The sequence below is a fragment of the Myotis yumanensis genome, unplaced genomic scaffold (genome assembly GCF_028538775.1).
Source record: "Myotis yumanensis isolate MYYU_CA2020_CCGP unplaced genomic scaffold, mMyoYum1.0.hap1 SCAF_5, whole genome shotgun sequence".
Taxonomy (NCBI): domain Eukaryota; kingdom Metazoa; phylum Chordata; class Mammalia; order Chiroptera; family Vespertilionidae; genus Myotis; species Myotis yumanensis.
In genome coordinates, this window is record NW_027223756.1 from 15,727,428 (window position 1) to 15,752,168 (window position 24,741).

Here is a 24,741-nt window from a genome sequence, read left to right on the forward strand (position 1 = left end):
CAATAAAGACACAAATAATTCAATTTAAAGGACTTGAAAAGACAATTCTAAAAAAAAAAAAAACCACACACACATACACATGGCAAATAACTGTAAGCATATAAAAAGATGTTCAACATCATTATCAGAGAAATCAAAACCACAATGAGGTACCACTTCATACCTACACAGATGGCTATGATCAAGTGCAAATAAAAATGTGGAGAAATTGGAAACTTCGTATGAATGTGGAGATGTGAAATGGTGGAAAACACTTGGGTAAACACTTTGGTAGTTCCTCTAAAAGTTAACCATAAAATTACCATGTGACGCATTAATCCCATTCGTAGGTATATACTCAAGAGAACTGAAAAACAATTGTCTACACAAAAGTTTGTACACAAATGTTTATAGCAGCATTATTCAAAGTCACCAAAACATAGAAGGAATGTACATCATTCAAATGTATATCAACTGATGCATGGAAAAGTAAAATATTGTAAATCCATACAATGGAATAATACTCAGTCATAAAAGAGAAATGAATTACTGATATGTGCTACAAGTAGATAAACCTTGAAACATCATGCTTACTGTAAGAAGCCAGACACAAAAGGCCATATATTTTATGATTCCATTTATATGAAATGTCCACAATAGGCAGATCCATAGAGACAGAAAGTACATTAGTGGTTGCCAGGGGATGGGAGGAGATGGGAAAAGAAAGTAACTGCTAATGAATTCAGGTTTTGTGGGAGATGATGATAACATCTTGGAATTGATGGGATGGTTGCATACCTTATGAACATACTAGCAATCATTACATTCACACTATAAAAGAGTGAATATTATGGTATGTATTATCTCTCTCTCTTTTTTAAAAGAATAACCCCCAGCTTCTCACAGGTGCTGCATTAAGGGAAACAAATAAATCATCTACCTCAGTGCCCCTAAGCACATAATCAGGGAGCCAAGTGAGAAAAGAACAATGCTTAGAAAATCATCAGAGAACTCAGATTGGTTTCTATGACCCTAAAGTATTCTAGTAGCACATGGAAGTCTCCACAGAATCTGCATTCATGCTTTATACCATGAAGAGACCCAAAGTGAAAGCGGCCTTAGGACCAAGCCGGTCTCATTCTCATTAACCTCCATCTTGCCATCTTTCAGGTGCTTCCTCTGTGGTAACAGAAAGAAAGTCAAGCTTATAATTGGTTCTCATGGAATTAAACTCAATTCAATTCAACACATTCTACTGAGCACCTGGGATATGCCAGGCACTTGCTAGACCCAGGGACGCAGCTGGGATCAGGGTGGACACTCCCCTCCCTAGATGAAATTCATAATCTAACATGACAAATGGATAATAAAAAATATGCTGGTTCTTCCTCAATGGCCAACCCACCCCCAATCCATTCTATGGACTTTTCTACCTGCTTTGCATTCTGGAGAGGCAGGGTTGGCCTCTGTGAACTGCATCAACTAGCCTCCCTTGTCATGGCAGGAAATTAAGCAGCAGGAAGAGAGAGATCAGGGTATTTATTCTGCTGTTCTCTCCCTGCCTCAGCCCCACAGTTCTGGCAGTGGATTTCAAATACATCTCCTGTAGGCCAGGCATTCCTCCATAGCGCCAGATCTCATTGGAAATTCTTTTCTCCCACTGTCTTTTCATACTGAGGCATGTGTGGCAGATTACCTGCCAAGATGGCTACAAATGATTCATGTCAACTCTATATTGAAGCTGGACTTGCCGTGAGCCTTGCTCTGACCAGCGGGCTATAGCAATTGTGATGCTCTGTCAGTGCTGTGACAAGTCCTTAAAAGGTCCAGCAGCTTTCACTTTGGCTTTCTTGGGGTCTATCCACCTGTGAAGTGCTCAGACTAAATAGCGAGAGACCACATGGAGAGAAAGAGAGAGAATCCTACCCCGCCCCTCGCCATCCTGGCCACCCAAGCAGAGGCACCAGATGTGAGAGTGAACCCATTTTGGATCTTCATCCAGCTCCTGCTGAGTTGCCACAGTCGACTCCATCAAGTACAGAGTGGAGATAACCCATTTCCACCAAGGCCATAACCAAAGTGAAGAATTTTGAACAAATAAACGGGGGTGCTTTTCTAAGTCACTCAGTTTTGGGGTAGCTTGTTCCACAGCAATAAATAACTGAAACTGAATGGCTCCTCATCACTCCTAGTGCAGTTGCCCTATTAATATCTTTAACCCGGACCTTGCCACCATAAGTGGCCAGTTCACTTCATTCTCTTCATTTAAACCCTTTTGAGTGCTGTTTTCTGTTTTGAGTTCTACTTAATACAAGTAAATAAATAAGACAAGCGCAGATTCTTGTTGGTACCACGATGAAAATGAACAAGCTGCTATGAGAGGGAATGACAGAATAGGGAATTCTTCCTATTGGGCTGAATATTTGAAGTCAAAGAAAAACAAACAATGGGAATAGCTCTCTCCCTGCCATGCCTGCCTTACATCTCCCAACATACTTGAAAGTGCAATTTTGAGGGGTATGAGCCATACTGATCAAGAAGAAACAGGACTGAAAGATGGGAGAGATGTTAGAAGAGCCTGTGATAGGAAGCATGAAAGCATAGGTTTACCTCAGAAGTACTTGGAAATTAAGGAAACATAGTTCTATCAATTCAATTGGCAAAAACTCAAAAGAGCAATAGCTTCCAGCACTGATGAGGATGTGACAAAATGGCTTTTCAATGTGTGGCTTGATGAGAGTAAGAAATGCTATAATCTATTTGGGATACACTCTGCCTATATCCAATTAAAAAAACACACACATCTCCTTCCCTGTTCCCATTTATTTTTCAATATATTTTTATTGACTTCAGAGAGGAAAGGAAAGGGAGAGAGAGATAGAAACATCAATGATCGGCTGCCTCCTGCACACCCCACACTGGGGATCAAGCCTGCAACCCAGACATGTGCCCCCAACCAGAATCAAACCTGGGACCCTTCAGTCCACAGGCCAATGCTCTATCCACTGAACCAAACCAGCTAGGGCTCTGTTCCCACTTTTGGGAATCTAAACACCATATGTAAAGGTAGGTGTATAAATATTGGTCTTATTGTAATACTGTTTGCAGTAGCAAACACGAAAAGTAGAAACAGCCTGGCTGCCTATCAATAGAAAAATGATTCAATAAATTATGGTGCATTTACAGTAAGGAATTACACCAATACCAAAAAGAATGAGTCAGATCTATAGTTATTGAACTAGAGGGCTATTCATAATATATATTAAGCAGATATTTTAAAAAGTAAGCATCATATACAGCATAATCCTAAAGCAAAAACTACAAAAGTGCACATGTGTTTGTTTATATTTGTACTAGAGTCCCTGTGCACTAACTTGTGCACGAATTTGTGCACCGGCGGGGTCCGGTTGGCCTGCCCTGATGGGGGCTGATCAGGGCTGGGCCAGTGAAGGGGAGGGGACGAAGGAGGTTGGCTGGCCAGCCCTGTCCCTGATCAGGGTGGGGAGGGTGATCAGGGGCGGGACCAGCCTGGGGGAAGGGATCGGGCCGGTTGGCTGGCTGCAATGCGCATCATAGTGACCGGTTGTTCCGGTCGTTCCAGTCATTCTGGCCGCTTGGCTTTTTATATATAGACTAGAGGTCTGATGTACAAAGATTTGTGCAAAAATAGGCCTTCCTTCCCCTGGCTGCGACTTCCTTCCGGCACCTGGGACCCGGGCCTTGGCTCTGGCCGCCACCTTCTGCCTTTGCTCCAGCCCTGCTGCCCTCCTGTAGCTCCCTCCACCCCCCACCCCCACCTCATAGCAAGTGTCCTGCCCTGCCCTAGCCACTCCGTGCCTGTGCACGCATGCTGCCCAGAGGCCCAGAGCAGCCAGGGAGGGGCGGAACACATGGCGATGACACAAGTGTTCCGGCCCAGCCACCGCCATCTTTGTCATGTCAATTTGCATATTCCCTTCTTATTGGCTGTGGGCGCCACCATCTTGGTCGCCGAGTGACAATTAATTTGCATATTCCGTCTTTATTAGGACTAGAGGCCTGTTGCACAAAAATTCATGCACTTGTGGGGGGGGCTCCCTCAGCCCAGCCTGCGCCCTCTCGCAGTTTGGGAGCCCTCTGCAGAAGGCAACCGGTGGGTCGATCAGGGGACTGTGTAAGCCGGCAAGCAGACAGCCCTGCCCCGGCAATCGCTCCTCCACCACTGCTGGTCGACGCCCCCTTCCCATCACTGTCCCTTCCCTCTGCCTGCTGCCACATGCCTTGGCTGGCCTGGTGCTGCCTGCTCACTGGCCCCGCCCCCCCACGGATGGTCATTCTGTGGTTCCGTTGATTTGCATATTACACTTTTATTATATAGGATGAGCATGGAGAGAGTGTGAAAAATTACATACTGAGCTTAACAGGATTACCATAGTGAGGTGAAAATAAATAAAAAAGGATTAACTTTTCTTTATGCATTTTTGGATTGTTTACTTGTTGAAATGAATGTATTTCTCCTGTTCCCACCCCCCCTCCCACCTCAGGCAACAACAGTTCTAATTTATTTCACCTTAAGTTAATTTTGCCTGTTCTAGAATTTTATATAAATGGAGATAGAACTTCTGTGTCTGGCTTCTTTTGTTCACTATTATGTTTAGGTGATACATTCAGGTTGTTGCATATATTACTACTTCATTTCTCTTTATTGCTGAAACATATTTCATTCAAACAAGGTACCACAATTTGTTTGACCATATCCTGTTGATGGGCATTTTGGTTGTTTCTAGATTTTTGGCTATGGTGAATAAAGGTGCTATGAACATTCTTGCCTAAGAATTCTGACACAGATTTCCAACTGAATTTATGGGTCAAAGGGTAGATATGTGAAATATTTGTATACATATTTTACTTTTATAATAAAAAGTAACAAAAACATCCCTAACCGGTTTGGCTCAGTGGATAGAGCATCAGCCTGCGGACTCAAGGGTCCCAGGTTCGATTCTGGTCAAGGGCATGTACCTTGGTTGCGGGCACATCCCCAGTAGGGAGTGTACAGGAGGCAGCTGATCGATGTTTCTCTCTCATTGATGTTTCTAACTCTCTATCCCTCTCCCTTCCTCTCTGTAAAAAATCAATAAAATAAAAAAATAAAAAAAGTAACAAAAACATTTCAAAGAAAAAATTTTGAAGAAAGAGAATGAATCTGTATTTAAGAAGATAATAATACTTTCTTTTTCTCCAGTTCCTCCTCTCAGTAGGTATTTGGGTCTACCAGATCTTAGGCTTCCTAGGCCAAGCTAGCGACTCACCACTTTTCAATGAAAATTATCAAAGATGGGGAAATTCTAAAGTTATGCCTCCAAAGAGGAACTAGATTTAGATCTCACCCACCAGAAGCTGTAGATTCAGGTACTAGTTCAAGAGAACTGCTAACACACAGGAAAAGTAGCTTCCACAGACAGAAACCACTTGCAAACAAAACTTATGACACTAGTTTTCAATGATAATAACAAGCCGTCACCAGAGTAGATACTTAGCATTAAAAAGAAGGAAAGAGTAGGTTCTGAAAATAGTCAAATCAACACGTAAAGAAAGAGAGTAGCAGAAGTAACCTCACTGCAAGGGAAAGTTTATAAATAAACTGTGAAGCAAACCTTGGTAAATTCCAAATCTAAACTGAAAGTCCAAGTCTCTATGATAATCCCAGCAGTATCACAAAGACCTATTCTTATGAAAAAATGGCTGGAATATACATATATATATTTTTAAAGATTTTTATTTATTTCAGAGAGGAAGGGAGAGGGAGAGAGAGATGGAAACATTAATGATGAGAGAGAATCATTAACTGGCTGCCTCCTATACACCTCACACTGGGGATCAAGCCTGCAACCTGGGCATGTGCTCTCACTGGGAATCGAACTGTGACCTCCTGGTTCAAATGTCGACCCTCAAACACTGAGCTATGCCGGCTGGGCTTTTTTTTTTTTTTTTTTTCCTGGCTGGGCTATTTTTATTAATTAATTAATTAATTAATTTTTTTAATCCTCACCCGAGGATTTGTTTTTACTGATTTTGGATAGAGGGAGAGGGAGAAAGAGAGAAACATTGATCAGTTGCCTCCTGAACGCAACCCGACCGGGGACTGAACCCGCAACCTAGGTATGTGCCCTGACAGGGAATCAAACCCAGAACCCTTTGATGCACGGGATGATGCTCCAACCAACTGAGTCACACTGGCCAGGGTGGAAATATACATACATTTTTAACCTTTAAGAAAAAAAGAAATGATTAGTATGTAGAGAATAAAAAAGAAAAGAAAACAAACAAAAAGTATTGCCATTCTGTCAATGAGAAATTTTAGGGGTGCCTACCATGGCCCCCACCACCCTTTTTTCTTAGAATTGGCCTTGAGTCCTAACCCACAGGAGGGCAACAGTATCAGTCATCCTTCTAGGATACAGCTGTTTGGACCAGGAATAGACTCCTGATAGGTCAAGTCTGGGTTCGAAGTGCCATGGGAAGCCACTGAAGTATTTTTTTTTTTTAATATATTTTTATCGACTTTAGAGAGAAAGGGAGAGGGAGAAATAGAAACACCAATGATGAGAAAATTATCAATCAGCTGCCTCATTCATGCCCCTCACCGGGGATTGAGCCCACAACCCAGGCATGTGCCCTTGACCAGAATCAAACCCAGGACCCTTCAGTCCGCAGGCCGATGCTCTATCCACTGAGCAAAACCAGCCAGGGCCCACTGAAGTATTTTGTGCAAGTAGTAACATGGTCTCATTTATGGTTCAGAAAGCTCTTGGAAGAAGAAATTAGGAAGCATTTGCAGTACCTCAGATGAGAGATTGACAGTGAAGGAGAGAAGTAAGTCCCAGCTACACCTACAATCCAGGGAGAGGAACACAGGTTTCTGAAGGAGCCTAAAATGCTAGAAGAACTAAAAGACTGGGGAGTCAGGAAAGCTAAGAGAACAGGGAGTTATGAGAAGGAAGAAGTTCTCAACTGTGGCTTGAGAAGCAATGAAGAGGAGCCTGTGTGTGAAGAAGACCGCCTTCTGTAAGGGGAGCAGAGAAATGGGGCTCCCGGTGGAAGATAAAGTGACAAGGAAGTGACTACTGCATGTTTGGAGCTTCTTGTTGCACTTCAGATAAAACTCTAAAAGGCCATGTCCTTAACTTGACATACAGGCCCTCCGTGTTGCAGGACTCCTCATATCAGTCAGGGTCCCAGCAGCAAACACTGGCACACTCAGAGTTTAGCTGACGGGAGGGAGCAAGACAAAGGGGCAAGTTTTAGCAGTGCAGGCGGGGCGAGGAAGCTAACCACATTTGGGGAACCACCCAGGGGTTAGCATCGGGGTGAAGAGAGCTCAGCTATGGAAGGAGGACCCCCCTGACACCAGCAGTGGCCACAGAGGGACTCGGCTACTGCCATAACCATGTTCCTGAAGCAGGGAGACAGGGGAAAGAAATATCACGACTTGTCTCTCCGCTGCCTCTGATCCCACCGCCCAACACTGACTGAGCCCACAGGAAGCGAGAGGCCATGAGAATGCAGGTAATGGAGTCCAGGGAGGTCAGGAGGAAACAGAGCAAGGTTCATCTCTGATTATTCTCCCCCTCTCCCTCCAGGCTCACTGGGCCTCCTCTGAGATCCCGGAACATGCTGAGCTACATCTTATCTCAGGCCTCGGCACAGGCTGGTCTCTCTATCTGGAATGCTCTTTCCCTCTCTACCCCATTAACTCAAAATTATCTTTCCATCTTCACCTTAAATGTCACTTTCCCACAGGTCCTGCCTGGCCCTTGCTCCTACCTAACCTGAACGAAACACCGCTGTTATATCCTCTCACAGCAGCCCGTTCTTTTCTTCCCCTGCATTCATCATATTTGCGAAGATAGAATTATCAAGGTGTTATTAGTTTAAAATCCATCTCCTCCCTCAGACTGACAACTTCATGAGAAACATATGTCAAACTTTCCACAATAAAGAATTAAAAAAACACTACATGAGAACAGGAATCGTGTCTGCTTTTCACAGTATGCTTCTTGACAATGGGGTAAGTGATCAAATACATATTTATTGCAAGATCTGATGCACCTGTTCTAACAGCCTCTCCCACATTGCCCATGCTCTCTGGTTATGAACAGTTTAGCACTGGAAATAGAACTGACTTAACCAGTCCTTGTTACTAGACATTTAACGTATGTCGTCTCATTCACGCCTCACAACAGCCCTTTGAGTCAAGGACTCTTATCAGCCTCATTTTCTCAAAAAAGGTGCAAAGGCCTGAGAGGTGAAGTAACTTGGTCAAGGCCCCACAGCTATATGGTGTGAACCAAGGTCCTGATGATAACACAGCCAGTGCTCTGACCTTGACCCTAGACTACACTGGCTCCTTAAATATCTCCCTGCGGTTTTTGTCTGTCTATTTATGTCTATCTTCCGTAGTAGACTGTAAGCTTCTTGGCTAACAATAGATTTTAGTCATCTATTTCACTCCACTTCACATTGAATGTTGACTCCTTCCCACCAGGAAAGCATGCCTTGTGCTGACTGACACCCCACCCCCTCTCCCCCCAACAACTCTTTAGCCACATTCATTGTATTTATTAAAAGAGCAGAGTCTGTCCATCAGACTTCTGATGCCCACTGAAGCGAGCTTTGCCTCTAGAGCATAATTCTTTTAATGAACTGATAGACTTCAAAGACTTCTACTACTTCAAAGAACCTCATGTGAACTCTGGACACCTGGGAGCTTTCCCAGGACACTTGACCTTATCCAGAAAGACCCTGCTTCAGGAACCAGCCAGCCCATGTTCTCGGACATCCACCCCATCCACTCCTGAATCTGCCTTGACAATGCAGGGTCAGTTCCCACGATCACACACTGCCTAGTAGCTTCACTGACGGCACCTTGGCTTCCTGTGAATAGAGTTTCAGAGACCTTGACAGTAGGAACAGCAAGTCCACTCTGAGCTCGCCTGTGGCCAGGAAACAGAAGGAGAGAGCATCCCAGGAGGCAGGGAAATGATTCCAAGAGCGCTTCTGCCTCCATCTCACCTCCTGCCAGCACCTGCACATTCTTGCAGGAATGCAAATGTGTTAGCCCTTTAGAGCGCCCACCAGGCTTTCTGAATAGGCCCACCTGAGCCCTGCTGACAGGCCTGAAAGGAGCCTGAAGTTCAGCCAAGAAGAGCCCGACTGTCAGCAGAACAGAGTTAGTGAGGGCAAGGCCTTCCACCAGCTTCCCTGCTACACCACCACTCACCTCTTTCCTTCTTCGTTGCTTCCTTTTATTTTCTGTTATCCTTCTATTTTCTGTTATGTTTTCTCTTTTGCTCTCTCCAACCCAATTTTTGTGGAATTTGGACCTTAAAAATAAAAAGTACAGTGTTACAGCAAAACAGACCTTGGATCATCCTATCCAGAGCATGCCCAGCCCTGGCAAAATCACTGGAGAGGTTTAAAAACAAAGCAAAACAGATTCCTAGCCCCAACCTTAGACCTGCAGAAGTAAGCAGCTGTTGCTTTTGTCTGCCAGGGTTTGGCTTTCTTTGTCGTTTTTTCAGAGAACCCATCTTTCCCCACTCCAGGTACAGCTGCCAAATCTGTAACACACGCCTCCCTACAGGTGATTGGCCCTTATGTAGGCACATGATCAAAACTGGGCCAATCAGGGTCATTCTCTGTGATAGTTGACTCAGTGGATGAAAGCAAAGTATCTTTTCTCACATGGTTGCCTAACTGGAAAAATGGTACCTATTCCCCACAAGGTGGTGTCCCTATTACCTGCCAAGTAGGAGAATCCTATCTGCAACAAGGAAAAATGAGAAATAGAGAGTTCCGACATTTGCTAAGTTTCTGAGGCAAATTGTATCTCTGAACTCTCCCCATTCCCCTTTGTCAATAAACTCCCCTGCTCTGCTTAAAGCTGGTTTTTATTTCTGTCACTTGTGACCAAAAGTATAAGGGACAATGCACCTATTGAATCAGGAACTGAAGGGTTAGGACAAAACCATCTGAAATTTTTAAGGGTGTCCAGGAATTTCTGATGTATGGCAGGGTTTAGGATACTCTGAAAGACTAAACCTCTCAGTTTATAAGGACAAAAGCTAAGATCCACATAAGAGAAGAGATTTGATATTAATAATGAGGTAGAATTTAGTGAGCATTTACTATATGCAAGACCCAATGTAAAGTGAGTTATATGTATTACTTCATTTGATCCTCAGCATATCGCTTTGTTTACTACATTTACTATATCTATCTATTTCATCTATATTGTAAATTTCATCTATAAATTGTATATCCACCACCTAGGAGAGAACCTGGAACATAGTAAGAGCTTACTAAATACTTGTTGAATATTGAATAAATGTAACAGATTGATATAATTATGATGATAATGATGATGATGATTAGGATGTGTAAGAGTAATAGGAGCAATATTTACTGAGTGTTTATTTTGTGTTAAGTATCGTTCTAAGATCTAAGTTCTTTTTATACATTGCCTTATTGAATTGTCTGAAAAACGCCTTTCAGATAGGTTTGTAGTATCCCCCATTATGATGAGAAACCTGAACCCAGAGAAGTCAAATAATTTTCCCAATGTCACACAACTAATAAGTAGCAAAATTAAAATTCAAGCCCAGAATCTGCTGCAGAGTTCTAGTTCACAACCACTATGCTTTGTTGGTTTAATTAACGTCTCCAGGGTGACCAAGCTACTGATGCAGAATTTGGGCCTAGGTTGGTCTCGGTGCAGGATCTATACTCCTTAACCACTACCTTCTACTTCTTCTCTGGGATTGATTGGCGGGCAGTTCATAGTAGTCCACATAAATGGTTCTGCTAGGGTTATGCAATATAGTATCTGCATGTATTTCATGGCAATCCTCTTATTATGAGTAAAAACTGAGTGCCCTGACTTTTAGAGAATATAAACAAAAATATAAATGGAGCTACTTTAAAATGGAGCCAGAGCTGCCATGCCAGAGGAACTGCCTTGCACATTTAATACCTCAAACCGTGGAATGTTAAAAACAGGACAAAAATCACCTTTAGACTGGGCCTAAGCAACCTTGTTTCCCAAAGTACTATTTGCAAAGCTAACAAGAAAGCAGTTATTGTGACTACTGGACTGAAAATTAAAAAACATTGTTTAGAATTAACATCACTATGTTATCTTATGTGCACCAATAGAAATTCCTTCCTTCGATTGATGTCATTGTTCCCTTTTCCCTTCTTATACATGTCCATTGCCTTTGTCTACTAATCAGAACATTATTTGGACTTCTGCCTGAATGAATGATTCCCAGCTAGTTATTCTTTGATCTCAAATAAACACTTGCTGGCCTTTCCTTTTGAACGTCCTTTTTCTTTTTAGGTTAGCAAGAGGAACAGTCAGGTGTGACCAACAACAAGACTCATTGAGCCAAATACTGAAGCCAAGTTACAAGTGCTTCCCTGCTGTGTCAGTCTGGGTACTGCAGGGAGCAGAAGCTAAGGTGGAAGTAAGTATAAGAGATTTATTGAGGGAAACACCTATGAAGGATTAAGGGAAAGGGAACAAGAGGGGGTGGGGAGAGCCTCAGACCACAAGGAAGTTCCGACACCTTCAAGGGAGAAAGGGAAGGCAGGAAGCCCAGGTAGGACGAAGCTCTGAGGAAATGTGGGCCAGGCTGATGGGGAGTCCAGGACAAAGCTTGCTTAATAGAGGGGTCCGGCCATGGGCAGAAACGGTCCAGCTCCAGCACACCTTGCTTAGTCATTGCCTGGTTGTGGCCCAGTGAGAGCATGGACTTGGTATAAATGCTGTGGCTGATTCCCAAGAAGTGGCTGCCAGGAGCTGTTGGCCATCCACACCTCACACTGATTCTCTTGAAAAGCGATCTGGGCGGTGCTTTCCCAGGACTGCCACACCTGTGTGCTGTGAATTAAACTCCCCTGAAGGAAACACTGAGGAGCCAACCATGTGAGATCAGCAGTCAGTGTCTATAACTGCCCCTCATGTGTAAATAACACAGCCCAGTACATTTGCTTTCAAACCTTGCATTGGTTTGGCCTTACTAAAAGTGTCAGCTCACTGAGTGAAAAATATGTTTTCCTGAAGAGGGATGGGTGAGGCATTTTCCCATTTATTTTTCTACCATGGCCACATTTAAATTGCTACAAAGAAGTTATTATGGAAACTGCTCCCAAACTTGCAAGATAAAAGGTAAAAATGGAATACTTTGTTGACATACAAATGATTAATTTTGTGGCCACTTTTTAACAAACTCTCTTTGTCTGGTTATTCTGAGTCCGTTAGGGGCTCTTTTGAATCTAAGGTGGACAGGCAACCTTTTTGGTGTTACATGCTAGGTAGCCCTGGACAACCGTGAAAACACCACAAATGACAATCCTGGAGTAAGTCCAGGCACTTCCAAACTTGGTGTTGGAACAAGCAAAGTAGACGATGACATTGTAGTCTCTGGTTAAATCTGGTGAAGCTGATTGCAAACTGGCCCAGGCTGGGAAGGTGGTTGTTTTTATGCCCTGCCCATTCTGCTGGCGTACCCTCACCCGATTGTTTGAAGGTTAACTTGCTGAGACCTTATTTATGCAAGTAGTTTCCTTTATCTCCTCTTGCCACATTCTATCCTTTGAATCTTGGGCTGGATAGTCCTTTCAACAGGAAACACTTCTCATTTGAAAGTCCAGTTTCTCTACCTATCTCTGCTCATCTTTACCTGCCCCTTTCCACCCACCTCTCCAACTCACTTCATGTCTGCCCAAGTACTCCTCCTATCTCGACAAAGCTCTGAGATAGCTCTGTCCTGATTTCTGCTTTTTGTGCTTTTCTGCCTGGCAATGCTTTCAACTGGCTTCTCTCGGGCCTTAATCCCAAAACCTTATTGAAACACTCTTCAAAGCTGCTTCCAGTAATTAAGTGGACACAACAAGAAGAGGTGACTTGACCTGAGGAACCAGGGGTCAGAAGTTTTGAGTTCTTGATTTGGGATCCTTGTTACCTAGCTTTCTGACTAGCAGCATTTCACTTCTCCTTTGTGAATCAGTCTTTGTCTGTTACCTTCACCAGGAATTGTTTTATTGCAGATCTTTCTTTTATGGTCAGCTCCTTTATATCATTCAAGTTTCAGCTTAAATATAATATCCTCAAATAGGCCTTAAGTATTTCCTAGTGTCATTTTCCTCTAACATCATTCTCTGTAGCATTATCATCTGTCTTCTTCAAGCACTTTCTATCTGCAAGTGTCTTTTTAAAAAAATATTTTTAATTGATTTTTAGAGAAAGAAGAAGGGGGAGAGAGAGAGAGAGAAAGAGAGAGAGAGGAGGGAAACATGATCAGTTGCCTCCTGTATGCCCCCTACTGGGGATGGAGCCTGCAACCCAGGCATGTGCCCTGACCAGGAATCGAACCAGCAACCTTTCAGTACACAGGACAACACCCAACCACACTGGCCAGGGCTATCTGCAATTGTCTTAATGTTTCCTTGATTATTTTTTTTCCTCCAAAGATCTTTAAGACCCAAGGGAGCTGGGGCTTGTCTGTCTTGTCCCCATCTATATTCCCCACTCCTGGCACATAGAAGATCCTCAATAAATATGTATAGAATAAGAAGAGCTATAAAATTTAGCCTAGCTAAAAGCCTAGTCCAAAGCAGTTGGACTAAACAAACTTTAAGGTTATTTACAGCTTTAAGATGAACATTGTCAAAAATATGTAAGTGAAAAATGAAGTGACAACAACCATTGCAATAAAATACTGAATACAGTGTGTGTGTCTACTTGTGCTGCCAAGTTCTCGGGTGTGTCATGGTACTGGTTTTCTACGGTTTGCCATGGAGTGTGAAGTGAGTTTCTGAGCTTTATAAAAAGTATCTAACAAGTGTATCAGGTAGCTGTCTAAATAGTAAACCAGCGTATCATAGAATTAGAGTGGAATCGTTTTAGACTACAACTTCTTCAATTTACAGGGATGGAAACTAAGGCCCAAAGAAGGAAGCATGTTTGGACACTTGGAACCAAATACAGCGCTGCTTGTCAGTGAGGAACACACACACCACTCCCACTTCCGTATAATCATTATTAATAGCAGAGCAATACTTCACGGTTGAACCAGTGGTTCTGCAACTTGAGCGTGGAGGATGTGTTAACGCACAGATTGCTGGGCCCCACCCCAGAGCTTCTGGTTCCGTAGGGTCGGAGAGGTGCGGGAACCCGGAAAGTTTACGGTCAGTTGTACCAACCTTAACACGCCTCCTCTCAATTTAAAGGCTCCGCGTGGCGCGCAGAGAACTACTGATCCCGGCGTGCCCCGCGCACAGTGGGCGGAACGTCGGGCACTTCCGCCCCACGCAGCGCCGCTGCCCCGCGTCTCGACGTGTCACCGGCAGCGCCGCGGCTGGGGCTGGAGCCGGAGCCGACTGGGGAGTTCTAGGCGGCGGCAGCGGGGCGACCGGCCTGGATCTGCCCCGGCGCGGAAGTGTCCCGGGGTCCGTGGGGAGCAGGAGAGGGCGGCGCGGCCCGGCCCGCGCGCGGCACGATGTTGAACATGTGGAAGGTGCGGGAGCTGGTGGACAAAGCGTGAGTATCGGGGGCAGTTGTGGCCAGGCCCACGCGGGGGAGGGGAAGGGTACGGGGAGCTGGCCCTGTGCACGGCGGCCCGCGTCACGCCCCCCCGCCTGGCCCGACCATCATGGCGGCGGCCCGATCGCCCCGGGGCCCAGTCCTCGTCCCGTTCGGCGAGGCTGGGAAGGGACTCTTCCTCCTGGCCCCTCCGCTCCTGTCCAGGCCTTCTTCCGGCTCCTACCCCCGCCCCCCAGGCACCGACCCTTTGGTCAGGGAAGGGGGCGGGGCTGGCGGGGCTGGCGGAGCGGGGGTCACTGCCCGGCGGAGGACTGCCTCGGCCGCAGGCTGTGCGCTGCCTCCTGGGCAGCAGGGGAGGCTGGAGGGTGGGGGACGCAGGCAGGGCCCTGTGTCCCGCGGGTGTGGTGCAGTCCTGGCGCCTGTCCGGGATAGAGCCTTTACCCTGCAGGGTTTCCTTTGCTTCCTCGGGAACCTGCACTTGGAGTGGGTGGTAGGTGTAACAAGTGGCCATCGTGGTCAGGCTGCAGGTAAAATCAAGAGGAGACTCATCCCTTTCTAACACTAGTGAAAGCAGGTCACCGCATGACTTCTTGTGATTCTTTTCCTGTTTCCACACTACAGTTTTGGAGGGCCCCTTGTTTCATTAGGTTTAACTAACGAGTCATTAAGGGATTTCCCCTAAAAAAAGAAAACAACCCAGTTTCTATCTTGTTGATCTGCTTTAACTTCCCTGACAGGTAAAATGACTAATCCTTGGTTGATTTCCAGTAAGACTTAAATGATAACTTTAGTATCTTCCTACACTAAGACAACTTGAACACTTAGATCGATTATATCCGTTATAACAGGGCTTAAGTCAGGCCTTCTAGGCAGGAAGTAAAGTTAAAGAATTGAACCAGTCTCTCCCTTTTGGGTATGCAATAAGTGTGGTGACAGAAACACTTCATTTGTGTCACCCATCCCAACTAAAATTAGGACGTGTAGGTGGCAAACTGTTAGGTTTTCCTGACTCCAGAAAAAATAATTTACGTTGGCTGTGATAATACATCACATAAAACTTAGAGTTTGACCATATTTTCAAATTTCCTATGCTAAGGAGCGTAGTTTTTAAGAGTTGGTTCAAACGCTGTAACCCTGACAAGTTAATTCACCTCAAGTGCCCCAGTGTTGTCAGGTACGGTATGAAAATAAGGATAGATTCTTACCTTAGAATGCTGGAATTAAGGTCTAAGAGCTTAGATAACACAATATGTTTAGATCAGTATACTTTTCATAACTATAGCAACTTTTCTGCATTGAGAGTGAGATAAACTTCATTAAGAGATAAATAAACCCTATGTTTGAAAAGTGATTTGCTTTAATAGTTTTCATTTATCAACTATTCATTTGATCATTAAATGGGCTTATTTTGCTGTGTATGTACTCTGATTTTGCTTTCCAAAGATAAAATACTATTTCTTTTCCAGATCCAGGTTCATTGGTTGTTTTTTCATATGTGGTGTAAAGACTTGGGTACTAGTTTAGACAGTTTTTAAAAGTCCAGAAGTTTCTAAGCAGGAGGATAGGGTGAAAGCCCCACTAAAAAACATCTTGTTATCTTAGAGGATTAAATTTATGGTACTCAAAAAATTTGAAGAGGCTGTACATTTTTCAGGAGCTAGAAATCAAGACAATATTCCTGCTGCTGGGGTTCATTTCATTGTATGTCTTCATCACCTGCCTTACTAATCGTCCAGTGCTTTAGGTTAAATTTGCCACATAAGCAGTTACCAAGTGATCTAATAGAAGAGCTGTTGTTGAAAAATAACTTCTACCTTTGTAAGACCCAATTTAGAATGGACACTTGAACCAAGTTATTCAATAACTTGTAAGAATGTTGCCACCAGGGGCTTTTGAAAGCTTTTGTGGGTGTCTGACACATGATATTAAGATTAGAGCATGAGGTTATTTTATTGATGAATACTGGGGATTTAATTTTCATCTTTCCCTGGCAGGAGAGAAGAAATTCTTCCCCAGAAATGTAAGCATCTTACAGAACCAATACCTGTGGCACTGTGTCCAGTTAGAGTACTGTTCACCTTAAAATGCTATTAATGGAGGTGAAGTGGATCCATAGAATGGCTGCTCTGATTAGCAAGGAGATAAGGTGATCAGGAAACTTGCAAATGAGGAAACAATGAAGTGATTAAGGACTGCTCTGAGAACTTAGATTCACAGAATGAGGGCTTATAATAGAAAGGACATTGGTTTGGGGTTTGGGGCTGGGGGCACTCGGTTCAGATTCTGTCACTGGCTTTTAGATTAGTCTTATACATATATGATTTGAGGCAGAATCACATGAATCTCCAAACCGTGTTTTCCTTACCTGAAAAATGAGGGATTGGCTTAGAGTAGGACTTTTTTCAACTTTGCTGGCTATTTGGAGACATGAATTTCCACCACATGAAAAAACTGGAACTAGTATTTCATAATAGCAGATAAATTTTGGAAAGTCATTATCCTCCTGAGACAGTTTTGGCTAAAAAAGGACATTTTAAAAAAAGAGTGGTAATCAATAAATGTTCTATTTAAATGCTTTATGCAGTAAATAAGTGCAACCTATGACTCAGGAAAACTAGGACTTTTATTTAGTGTATATCCTTACCCAATGAAGTTTACTTCAGGGAGAAAAATATACTCTTTGAAAATGTGTTTCCTGGAGCTACTGTTTGATCCAGTATGGTGGCAGTTCTTAAGTATAATGATATATTTCAAATACAGGCTTTTGAGACCTTTAAGACTTACAGAAGGTGTGGAGATATTTTCCACAATTGTGGCACCTCCTGGTGGTATTAAATAGTTCTGTTTTCTAGAACATTGTAGAACTGAGGAAAAGCAGATAAAGCTGTAAGTCAGCAGAGCTTGGAGTGCCAGTTTCCTCCCACTTGTACTCAAGTTGCACAAAAGGCAGCTGTGGCAGGAAAGGATAAGTGGCACCACTCCCACCAGCTAGGATCAGCTTGACCATTGCCGTCCATGGCCTGCCTGCCTTTATTCGAGGTTGTAATAAAATTGGATACTTTTATATTTTGTCACGCTATACATGATATGAATGGAAAGTTGCTGCAGTTCTGTTTTTTGTTCCCCCCCGCCCCCAAATTTTAGAAACAGGGTGAAATGGTATAGTGGTAGATCAAAACTGCTACTTTTTGTTCAAGCCTGGCTAATCCTTCTGTTTCATCACAGGGGTAATATTAATTAACTAGAGGCCTGGTGCATGAATTCGTGCATGGATGGGGTCTCTTGGGGTGGCCTCCGGGGATGGGGCCCCAGCTTACACCCCTAGCCTTGTAGCCCCACAGCCCAGCCTGTCACCCCACCGTGGCCTGGCACTGCCCCCTCACCTGCTCCACATCCCACCTGCGGGGCGATCGATGGAGGCCAGGCCCCCTGCCCAGCTCCCTCAGTGCCTGGGAGCGGGGCAGCAGCCCCGACTCTGCCACCACCACTAGTTGCCATCTGCGGGATGATCGGTTGGGAGCTGGGCAGCAGCCCTGCCCCCTGTCGCCACCACTGGTCACCGTTTGCGGGGCGATCAACAGGGCGATTGGCCCCCCGCTCACACCCGCCTTGGCCCGGCTCTGCCCGCTCACCTGCTCTACCATACTGCCACGGTCCCGCTCTCGTTGGGGGCCCATCGGGGTCAGCAGCGCCTCCACTGCCGCCCGCTGTGTTCCGTGCCACCCCCTGGTGGTCAGCGCACGTCATAGCAAGCGGTCGAATTCCCAAACAATTTGCATATTAGGCTTTTATTATATAGGACTAGAAGCCCGATGCACAAAACTCGTGCAAGGGGCTTGGCCCTTGCAGCTAGGCCCTTGCAGCCGCGGCTGCGGCTTGCCTCAGCCCTCGCAGCCCCGGCTTCATCCGGAAGGTCGTTTAATTAGCATGTTATTCTTTTATTACTATAGATGGTAAGTCTATTTCAGATTATTCTTGTTATGATATTGCTTTCAACAGTGCTGGCCAAGGTCCTAAGGCAACTGCTACAGATAGTCCATTTTAAGTTATTCTCTTAAGCATAGTTTGCATTTTCTGCCAGTAAGTTGATTTTTCTTGGTGTTATGTGCAGGTTTTCAGTTCCTAAGTGTTAAATAATGTAATACAGCTGTAGAAACTACTGTTCTCATCGGGCTGACCCCAGAGGGAGAACCTTTTGCTTTTATAGAAAATAGTTCATTCAATTATTTCAACAGATAGTACATTTACTATTTATTGGATTAGTACTGTATTTTGTGAACTTGCAAAGTAAAATATCTGCCTTAAAGAAACTTGCCACTACAGCCCTAGCTAGTTAATTCAGTGGTTAGACCATCAGCCCGAGGACTGAAGGGTCGAGGATTCGATTCTGGTCAAGGGCATGGATGCCCAGGTCGGGGGTCTGGGTGCATGCAGGAGGCGACCAGTCGATACGTCTCTTTAACATCAATGTTTCTCTCTCTCTTTCTCTCCCCCTCTCATTCTCTCTAAAAATCAATCAGAAAAATATCCTTAAGTGAGGATTAACAAGAAGCTTGAAACTACAAATATGCTACACCTTGAAGTTATCAATTGTTTTGCTTTTCTTTCAGTTTTCCTTTTTTTCCCCATCTTACACTAAATCTCTGTTCAGTTTGCTTCTTAGAACTTGAAAGCAAAGATGACTGTCAGCTTTCTCTCTTCCCATGTCAACTTTTCTTTGAACCAGTTGTAAATAATTGTTATTGCTGAAACAATAATTTAATTGTCCTTCCTCTTTTCTAGTAACTGGACAGAAGTAGATAAGAATTTAATTCCAAAGAAAGATTAGTTTAATTTATCTTCTGCCAGCATTTCTGTAGTTTAAATTAATTATTTAGTACTATGCCAAGATGCTTTTAAAAAGGACTTAACTGCCTCGTGTTTTCCTGAACCCCCTTTAGTGTTAGTTTACAAGTAGTTTTTCATATGTTTACTGATATATCCACTAAAAGTACTTGGCCTTCTTAAGTACTTCTTACTAGGACTCCTAGTTTTTACAGTATAACTTTCAGTTAAAACTTTTTCTATGCTCTTGTGTTATTTTCTTATTTCAATGTTTAATTTCCTTTAAGAAAAATATAGGCAGCTTAAGTAACATTTTTTAATCTTGAAGAAATTTTGTTGTTTTATCTTTTATATTTAGATCTAGACTTCATATCCAGTTGGAATTTATATGTTTATTAGCTTTTATTATGCAAAATTTCAAATATATCAGAAAATGGAGGGATTATCTGTGTATACATGAATAGCTTCAAAAGTTTGGGCAATCATGCTTCATCTGTACTTCTACCTAACACCCCCACTCAATATTATTCTGAAGCAAATCCCAGACACCTATCATTTCATCTATAAACTTATCACTCTCTAAAAGGTAAGGAGCCATCTTTTTTAAAAAATCATAACCACAATCCTATCTAATAATAGACAAATAGGGTAATTAACTGTACCTCCGCTGCGTTTCCCATTGGCTAATCAGGGCGATATGCAAATTAACTGCCAACCAAGATGGCGGCCGGCAGCCACGCAGCTGAAGCGAGCAGGAGGTTTGCTTGCTCCAGTGATGGAGGAAGCCAAGGTTCTCCGCCTGCGGCGGCCCAGCTCTGAGCTCCTGAAGCAACAGCTCCAAAAGCAACAATGTTTCAATTATAGAAGCCAAACAAACCCCAGATACCTGCTTTCAGCCAGCCCAGGCCTCAGAGCTGGAGCCGGCTCTCAGCTCCAGTGACAGCCATAGAAGGTAAATAAATCCCAGAATAAAAAGAAAAAGAAAAAAAGGAGAGCCTGGGAGCTTCAGTCGCCCGCCAGCCTGAAAACGGCTCTCAGCCCCTCACCCAGACTGGCCAGGCACCCCAGTGGGGACCCCCACCCTGAAGGGGGTGTGACCAGCTGCAGACAGCCATCAGCCCCTCACCCAGGCTTGCCAGGCACCCAAGGGTGTCCTGATCCAGGACACCCTTCAGGGCAAACCAGCCCGCCCCCACCCGTGCACCAGGCCTCTAGCCTATATAATAAAAGGGTAATATGCAAACTGACCCTAACAGCAGAAAGACTGGGAATGACTGGTCACTATGACACACACTGACCACCAGGGGGCAGATGCTCAATGCAGGAGCTGCCCTCTGGTGGTCAGTGAGCTCCCACATGGAGGAGCTCTGCTCAGCCACAAGCCAGGCTGACGGCTGCCAGTACAGCGGTGGTGGTGGGAGCCTCTCCTGCCTCCTCAGCAGCGCTAAGAATGTCCGACTGCAGCTTAGGTCTGCTCTCCGCTGGCAAGTGAACATCCCTGGAGGGCTGCTGGGCTGCCAGAGGGATGTCCGATTGCCATCTTAGGCCCAATCCCCCGGGGAGCAGGCCTAAGCCAGCAGGTGGTCATCCCCCGAGGGGTCCCAGACTGCGAGAGGGCACAGGCTGGGCTGGAGGGGATCCCCCCCACCAAGTGCACAAATTTTTGTGCACCAGGCCTCTAGTACCATTATAAAATCTTTAGAAAATGATGATTACTTAATATCAAATGTTCGGTCAGTGTTCATTTTTTAATTGCCTTATAATTCCTTTTGTGATGTTTCTGGCTAATGGATATATCTCTTGATTCTCTTGATCTGTAGGTTCAGCCTCTACTTTTCTTCCCTCTCGAAGTTTATTTGTTGAAGAAACATGGTTATTTGCATTTCCCTTGGTCTGCATTTTGCCAATGGGACCTCCATGGGGTTATTTAAATGTTTCTCTAACCTCGGTATTTCCTATAAATTGGTAATTGTCTCTAGTTATTTTGATCAAATTCAAGTTCCAATTTTTAGAGAACAAAACTACCTCATAGGTTCAAAATACATTTTTAGTACTTGTAATGAGTCTTATATATAAAGTTAACTTTTTTCAGCCTCAGCTGACATTACTTAACATTTGCAACAACATATTTAACTATTTAAACTTCTTGTTTTTTACTTCATATGAGCTTTCCTTGTTTTAGCCTAATTATGTGTTTGTCCATCTACGTATTTTTATGGTAATTTCCTAGCCATACATACTCTCCTACTATACATAGGCACCTCCAGGTGTATTTAATGGATCTGGGAAATGGTTTGTAATTCAGAGATCAGAACTGGTTTGAAATTGTATCACATCCAGTAGTAGTAGGTCCACTAAGAAACAGCACTGGAACAGTATCTCTCAATCTCTTTATTTATAAAAAGGAGATATTTATTTTACAGAGTTCGTGTGAGGATTAAATGCATGTGAAACACGTGGCATACTATTGGAAGTATGTAAGAACTGTGTCCTAATCCATAGATCATTATTTTCAGTGGGTACTCTTCACTTGAGTAGACAACTTAACCTACATATAGGAAAACTCATTAAATATCTCTATTGTGTGTGCCCTATGCTTGTGTTTACCAAATTGTAAATGCTTTTACTTTAACATTGTAAAGCATATTACAGAAATTACTCCTTTGAAAGACATATTGAGGAATAAAGTCTTTGGAAAGACATATTGCTCCATCTGTTCATTTTTGTTCAGTTTGTTTTGTATTTCCTCAAGATTTTAAAGATACTGCTAATGTAAACATCTTTAAAATGTAAAAAGATTTAGTTTTTGAAGGGAAATTGAAGTTGACAATTTATCCTTAAAGAGATTGAACAATATCAAGAAAAGAACCCTTTAAAATATTATATCAAATTCATGATCTCTGTCAATAGGTGAGCAGTATATGCAAAGAAAGTACATTGCAGAAAGGGCTTTCCAATTATTCAACCCAATCTCTCTAACCAGCAAGAAATTCTTTTGGCTTACTGGAGCTCTTTAGCCTGAAAATTAAATACAGGTAAAAGAACATGGCATGTTGGAACCAATTTATAGCTATTTATGAGTTATGGATAGATTTAGCTAATGAATTATTAAATATGAATGATTTTGTTACTGTAGATCAATAGATAGGCATGTTTTATAATTAAGAAAAGTCTAGCTAGCCAATTATTTTAGAATGTCTCCTTTTTGTATATGAATTTTGTTTCTAAATTCTTAGAGTCTTTAATTCTAACATGTTTTTTATGACTTCCATACAAAAACATTATGTGGTAAATGTGTATGCATGCTTTAAAATGTTTCAGTCTGGACGGTGTGGCTCAGTGGCTGAACAAAGACTTATTCCTTAGATTAGTTCTAATTTTAGTGACTATTTTATCATATCTGTAAAAACTAGAATTGGGATGGATCTATGATGCAGATTAAACTTGTGCTATACTCACTTTTTAATACCTTGGATATTTGATCTGCTTGTCCCTTGGCTATTTAATCTGCTTGTGGGGCCAGTTTAACATAGGATACCTCTTGACAAGAAAAAAATCACACTGTCCTTTCTTTAAAAAAAAATGGATTTACTAAAAAAAGTAAATAACCTGTGCAAGTGGCCTTACGCAACTGTCAGCAATAGGAAAGGTTGTTTCACAATTAAACTTACATATAAAGCAATGTGAGTCTGAAGCTGCTTTCAGTACAGAGTCAGAGTGTTTTGGGTTGTTGAATAGAAGTAATGTTCCCATTAAAAAAAAAAATAGACCTTGGGAGCTTAGGCTTTTAAATTTTATTAGAAATTGTATTTGAGGATCTTGCACTTCAATTGATAATGATATACAGTTGAATTTGTAGTGAATGGAATTTTCAAAACAACTTTTAAAAATATTTTTTTTAATTGATTTCAGAGAGAGGAAGGGAGAGGGAGAGAGGGATAGAAACATCAATGATGAGAGAGAATCACTGATGGGCTGCCTCCTGCACACCTGCTTCTGGGGATTGAGCCCACAAGCAGTCCTGGGCATGTTCCCTGACCAAAAATTCAACTGTGACCTCCTGGTTTGGTTCATGGGTCAGCTCAACCACTGAGCCATATCGGCCAGGCGCAAAATAACTTTTAAATAAATAAATATTTTATGCTAACTATTTGGCTAAAAGTTTTTCTAGCAAGTGGCAATTGGTGTCCTAGTTATGCAGAGTAATAAGTATGCTGTTACTATTATATCTAAACTAGAGGCCTGGTGCACTAAAATTTGTGCACTGGGAGACGGGGGGTCCCTCAGCCCAGCCTGCGCCCTCTCTCAGTCTGGGACCCCTCAGGGCATATCTGCCTGCCAGGGATCGGGCCTAAGCCGGCAGGCAGACATCCCTCTCGCAGTCCTGGATCCCTCTCATAGTCCGGGACCCCTCTCTCTGTACCGCCTGCCTGCTCGCTGCTCTTTATCACTCGGCTCACTGCTCCTTAGTGCTGCCACGGAGGTGGGAGAGGCTCCTGCCACCGCCACTGCGCTCACCAGCCATGAGCCCGGCTTCTGGCTGAGCCGCGCTCCCCCCTGTGGGAGCGCACTGACCACCAGGGGGCAGCTCCTGCGTTGAGCATCTGCCCCCTGGTACTCAGTGCACATCATAGCTGCCAGTCATTCCACTATTCAGTCAATTTGCATACTGGGGTTTTATTATATAGGATGTAACATTTTGCTAGCTTTTATTCACTTGTCATTAAATATGGTAATATGTTACTTTGTTACCTAAGAACTTGATAATAGAATAATACTAAGAGCTTCATTGAGGATGTTTTTGGCCTATTGACTAAAACGTTTAACTTTTATGATTTTTTTACTCATAAATACTTAGGACTGCTTGACATGTGAACATAGTTTGGGGGAGGTGATGGTTAGTGTCCCAAAACAGTAAGATTTGCATTTTTTATCCAGTAGTTCCCCCCTATCTGTGGGGTATATGTTTCAAGACCCTCAGTGGATGCCTGAAACCATGGATAGTACCCAACTTTTATATACTATGTCCAAACTACAGTACAAAGTACTTTCTTCTGTACTCAGTTTTCTTTTTCTTTTGATGATACAATGCCTGTGTGATGAGATGGTTGGTGTGAGCTGAATGACGTAGGTATTGTGAAGTAGGATTAGGCTACTATAAGGGTTACTTGAACATCGCAGGATAACTGAAATGGCTACTAAATGACTAACGGATGGGAGGTGTATACAGTGTGGAGATGCTGGACAAAAGGATGATTCACATCCCAGGCTGGACAGAGCTGGACAGCGCAAGATTTCATCATGCTACTCAGAACAGTGTGCAGTTTAAAACTTATGAAATGTTTATTTATGGA

General features: G+C 43.3%; 1 protein-coding gene across 3 annotated transcripts in view; it reads left to right on the forward strand.

Annotated features, from left to right (window-relative positions):
• The first annotated feature begins 14,353 nt into the window (after nucleotides 1-14,353).
• Nucleotides 14,354-24,741, forward strand: part of CLINT1 (clathrin interactor 1) — a 54,617-nt gene continuing 44,229 nt past the window's right edge. For all 3 annotated transcript variants that reach the window (XM_070414510.1, XM_070414511.1, XM_070414512.1), the window contains exon 1: nucleotides 14,354-14,560. In XM_070414510.1, the coding sequence (XP_070270611.1) occupies nucleotides 14,520-14,560 (41 nt within the window). In that variant the 5' untranslated portion in view covers nucleotides 14,354-14,519. The remainder of the gene's footprint in view (nucleotides 14,561-24,741) is intronic.